The following is a 4,973-nucleotide window of genomic DNA, read 5'->3' as shown; positions in this document are numbered from 1 at the left end:
TAAAAGTAACCTTATAACTTGATTATTCACGAGGATGGATCGCCCCACCCTAAATGTGATGGATAAAGTAAGATAGTGTGTCAATGTGAAGCTTAGGCTTATTAAATATATTATTTAACATCTCATATAACAAGCTATTTGAGTTTGAAATAACACATAACACAACTGAAACGTAAAAGACTTGAGGAAAAGTTATTTAAGTTCACATTACCACATAGGAAAAATACACTTACTATTTCCTTTTGGGCTAGTCATGACACTCCCATTATTTGAACATGAAATACAAGTAACATTACAAAAGTATTATGCCCACTTCCTCTTAACTCTAACATTAAAGCCATGTTTCATGTAGAGCATAACGGAGAGATTGGGGTAAACAACATGACCTTTCACCATTTCAATTTGGTAATTATAGATGATAGTAGCAACTACTAATTTCATTTGAGTGAAAGCTACTTCTTTTCCTAAGCAAGTTCTTGGTCCTGCATTGAAAGAAAAGAACTTGTAAGATGGCTCATGTTTAATCGTTCCACGATCTGAAATCCATCTGTGTGGCTTGAATTCCGAGGCATCTTTTCCCCAGATGGATTCCATCCTCCCCATTGCACATAAAGGAATCATCATTCTCATATTAGGATGAACATGGTGACCACTTGGGAGAATATCAGGTTCTAGTGGAGTCTTATGCTGAAATGCGACAGGGGGATATAGCCTCAGTGATTCACACAATGCAGCAAGTAAATAAACTGCATTTTTCAATTCATCAGCCGTAAAAAGCCTCCATTTTTCAGCTTCTTCAATCGGGATGATGGCCTTAAGTTCTTCCCTTATATTCTTCTCAACCTCAGGATGTGTGGACACCAACCAAATGAACCATGTAAGACCTGGGCTAATCGTGTCATGCCCGGTGAACATGAAGTTTAAAAAGGTATCCCTTAAGAACTTAGTATCAAACTTCAACCCTGATGTTGTTTCTCCATCGTTGATTATATATGGCGTTAATAAATCAAAACCCTCTTCATTATCTTTCTTAGGTTTTTCTCCTCTACTCAATTCTTCGCGCTTCATCAATATATACTCACCTATGACATGATCAAGGACATTCGAAGCTTTTCTTAGTTTCATTTCAGGCCCAACTCCTAGCCATTTTTGCAACTTCCAAACACTTTCTGGCAATAGATAGCGTATGGTTACAACATATTTAGCATCATCCATGGCTTTCAAGAAGGGAACTTCCGGGAATTCAAGAGAAAGGCAACAAGATTCAAAACCTGTGAGTAATTTACACGTCGTATCAAAGGTGAATCTCTTGAAAACATCTTGCAAATCCACAATTCTATCTTCTTTAGCAATGAACTCAAGGATTGGGATCAATCCATTTTTAACCTTGTTCATGCTGATTTTCGCCGAACACTTGTGGAATCTCTCATTAATGATCAATGCTCTAGCAAGTTTCCTTTGATTTTTCCACATATCCATGTCGGAACTAAAAATTCCATCACCTAGAACATCAAAAATCTTCTTGAGTTCTTGGCCTTTTGGAAAATTTGTAAAATTTGCACTCATAATATAGTGTACATTTGGGGGATCCACTGTACCAAGAATGTCCATATTAGTAAACCAAAGGCCTTTTATCAAGAAAGTACCCTTAGTTATCGAAAGAATCTCTACACTCCTTTCATGAATTCTATGTATATGGAGAATAAGGCTTGGAAACATACCAAGAAATGGCCAGTTCCATCTATAGCTATTTCCACCTCGTAAAGCCAAGACAAAAAAGCAAAAGATTGCTACAAAGATCTCAAAGTACCCTATTGAGGCCAATAGAGAAATAAAAGCCATATCTTGCCTTGTGTTTACTCTCCTTGGTGCTTTATTTCATGCTTTACATATATATGGACAAACCCTCTAGCCTATTTATTTGGTCTCATGATGGGAATATGATTCATAACTAGTGGTGGAGTTAGTGAATATAGGAAAATACTTAGGGCATCCCACTGCATAAAACATCTAGCATTCACACACAATTCGAGGAAGGGCTGCATTCTAAGGGAGTGTGATGTAGGCAACCTACTCTGATGCAAGTATCATTGGTTGCTGATTTCGCAGCCCGGACCCCTGACCTATAGGTCATACGGAGATAACTTGAATGTTGCTCCAAGGCTCCAATTTATACGAGAAAACACTAAAAATAAAGTATTACACTTTGCACCCATAATTTCGAATTATAACAAGTTCAATGGTAAAAAGGTTAAATGTTGAACCATTAAGTTAAAATTCTGGATACATTGCCATAACAAACAAATTTCTCGGAGGTTGTTCAAGATTCTTGGAACATGAATGTCATTGGCAATGCGATGTGGCGACTTCAATGCAAACTCAAAACTCTAAGCAAAAATATTAGCCAATTGTCCAGGAATATTATTGGTAATGTGAAGGAACAAGTCAGTATTTGGGAGGCCAAGGTCCAAGCATTAGAAAAACTGGACATTCTCAATAACACAGAGCATGATCGGGAGGAGCTAAACAAGGGCCATGCAGAATATGTTAGATGGATGGGTATGCAAGACTCTCTTCTAAGACAAAAAGCACGGATTAAATGGTTCAAAGATAGGGATTGCAATAGCAAATTCTTTCATAATGTGCTTAGAGACAAAAGAAAGAGGCTACAAATATACAAAATCAAGAACCACAGAAATAGATGGGTTCAAGGTGAAGATAAAATTGCAAGAGCAACAATCAAATATTACAACACTTTCTTCAACCTTAACCAACCAACTTTGAATCATGATTTGCTGCAATGTATTCCTCAATTGATTACAAAGGAGGAAAATATTTTTCTTAATAGCATGCCTAATAAAGATGAAGTTAGAGAGGCTATCTTTACTATGAATCCTGATAGTGCTGTTGGACTAGATGGTTATAATGGAATTTTTTTTCAAACATGCTGGAATATTGTCAACCAGAATGTCATGGACTTTGTTGCAGAATTCTTCAATGAAAAAGAATTGACTAAATTCTATACTCATACTTGTTTGGCTCTTATACCAAAAGTGGAGAATCATTCCACCTTTTCTGATCTTAGGCCCATCAGTTTGAGCAATTACACCAATAAAACCATCTCCAGGATTATTTCTAGAAGACTCAATCCTCTGTTAAACAAGTTAGTGTCCAGGAATCAAAGTGACTTTATTTCTAGTAGACTAATCACAGAAAATGTTATGCTTACCCAGAAAATTATCCATAATATATCCAAGATGAATACTGGGAAAAATATTGTTCTAAAGCTTGATATGGCCAAGACCTACGATAGAATGTCATGGACATTCCTTGTGGCAGTCTTAAAAAGGTTTGGCTTTTCCGATGCTTGGATTAATAGTATTTGGAGACTTATCTCCAACGTGTGGTATTCTATTCTTATTAGTAGATCCAAAAATAGATTCTTCTCTTCATCACAAGGCCTGAAACAAGGTGATGCGCTATCCCCTTCACTCTTTAGTTTAGCATCAGAGGTCCTCTCCAGGTCACTCAACAACCTACACAACAACAACAACAACAACAACTTTATTCCTTTCTCCATGAATCAAAGAGGTCCTCAGATTAACCACTTTGCCTATGCAGATGATATTATCATTTTTAGCAGTGGCAACAGCAGGCCAGTGAAGCTGATTATGAAGCAAATTACCAATTATGAGAAGGCTTCTGGTCAAGGGTGAACAAACAAAAAAGTTTTTTTCTCACTGACCCTAAAGCTGGTGCTTACAGGATCAATATGATTAGAGCTTATACTGGTTTTATGGATAAAACTTTTTCGTTTACATATTTGGGTTGCCCTATCTATGTAGGGAGGAAGAAGATTTGTTATTTTGATGATATGTTCACTAAAGTTGTAAAGAGACTCAATGGGTGGCAAGGTAAGATGCTCACATATGGTGGGAAAATGGTTCTAATCAAAAGTGTGCTTTAGTCTATGCCTACATATACTCTCACTGCTATTAATCCTCCAAAAACATCTCTTAATCTTCTAGAAATGCACTTTGCTAGGTTCTTCTAGGGTTCTAATGTTGATTAAGCAAAATATCATCGGAGATCTTGGAAAAACCTTTGCCTGCCTATAGATGAAGGAGGTATTGAAATTAGGGACATGACTGACATCTCTAATACTTTTGCCATTAAAAGATGGTGGAGATTTAGGACTTAGGTCTCTTTGTGGCCGGACTTCCTAAAAGCCAAGTATTGCACTAGATTTCACCCTTCAGCAAAAAAGTGGCATTCTGGTAACTCTCAAGCATGAAAATTCCTTCTTAATGCCAGAGATAATGCAGAAGCAAAGATCATTTAGAAAATAAACAATGGAGACACTAGTATGTGGTGGGATAATTGGAGCGAAAGGGGTGCTTTGGCTACTCTCTATCCAGATGATATAACCAACTATAAAGCTAAAGACAAGGTGTACTTCACAAAAAGAAGATGGGACCTTAACAAATTGAGAAGAATTCTTCCAGAATATATGGTGTAGCAGATCTTTAACATTGAGATTGACCATGAGGATCAACGTGATTATGCCATCTGGAATGCTACTCAAGATGGACAATTCTCCAACACATCTGCATGAAATATGATCAGGCACAAAAGGGATAAGAACCATGTTATATCTTAGGTATGGCACAAACGTCTTCCCTTTAAGATATCTTTTATAACTTGGAGATTATTTTTGCCACTGGTTACCATTCGATGAAATAATTAACAACTTTAACAACCAGTTATCATCTATGTGCTTCTGCTGCTCAAATCTCATGTGCGAGTCGATCCAACATGTCTTTATTGAAGGACATGCTGCCAACCACATATGGAATTTCTTTGGTGCATTGCTTGATATTAGGCATCAACATTGGTCTCCAAATATGATATTGAAAAATTGGAGGGATACAAGGCCTAAGAATGAGGTTCATAAACTACTCCTTCAAATTGTT

General features: G+C 36.9%; 1 protein-coding gene across 1 annotated transcript; it reads right to left on the bottom strand.

Moving 5' to 3' along the window:
• Positions 1–303: 303 nt before the first annotated feature.
• On the bottom strand, positions 304–1,842 carry LOC107822483 (alkane hydroxylase MAH1-like). Its single transcript, XM_016649036.2, has one exon. The coding sequence runs from the start codon at positions 1,840–1,842 to the stop codon at positions 304–306; it is 1,539 nt and encodes a 512-aa protein (XP_016504522.2).
• Between the last annotated feature and the right edge of the window lie 3,131 nt (positions 1,843–4,973).

The sequence above is a fragment of the Nicotiana tabacum genome, chromosome 16 (assembly GCF_000715075.1).
Source record: "Nicotiana tabacum cultivar K326 chromosome 16, ASM71507v2, whole genome shotgun sequence".
Lineage (NCBI taxonomy): Eukaryota > Viridiplantae > Streptophyta > Magnoliopsida > Solanales > Solanaceae > Nicotiana > Nicotiana tabacum.
This window is presented reverse-complemented; position numbering and strand designations above follow the sequence as displayed.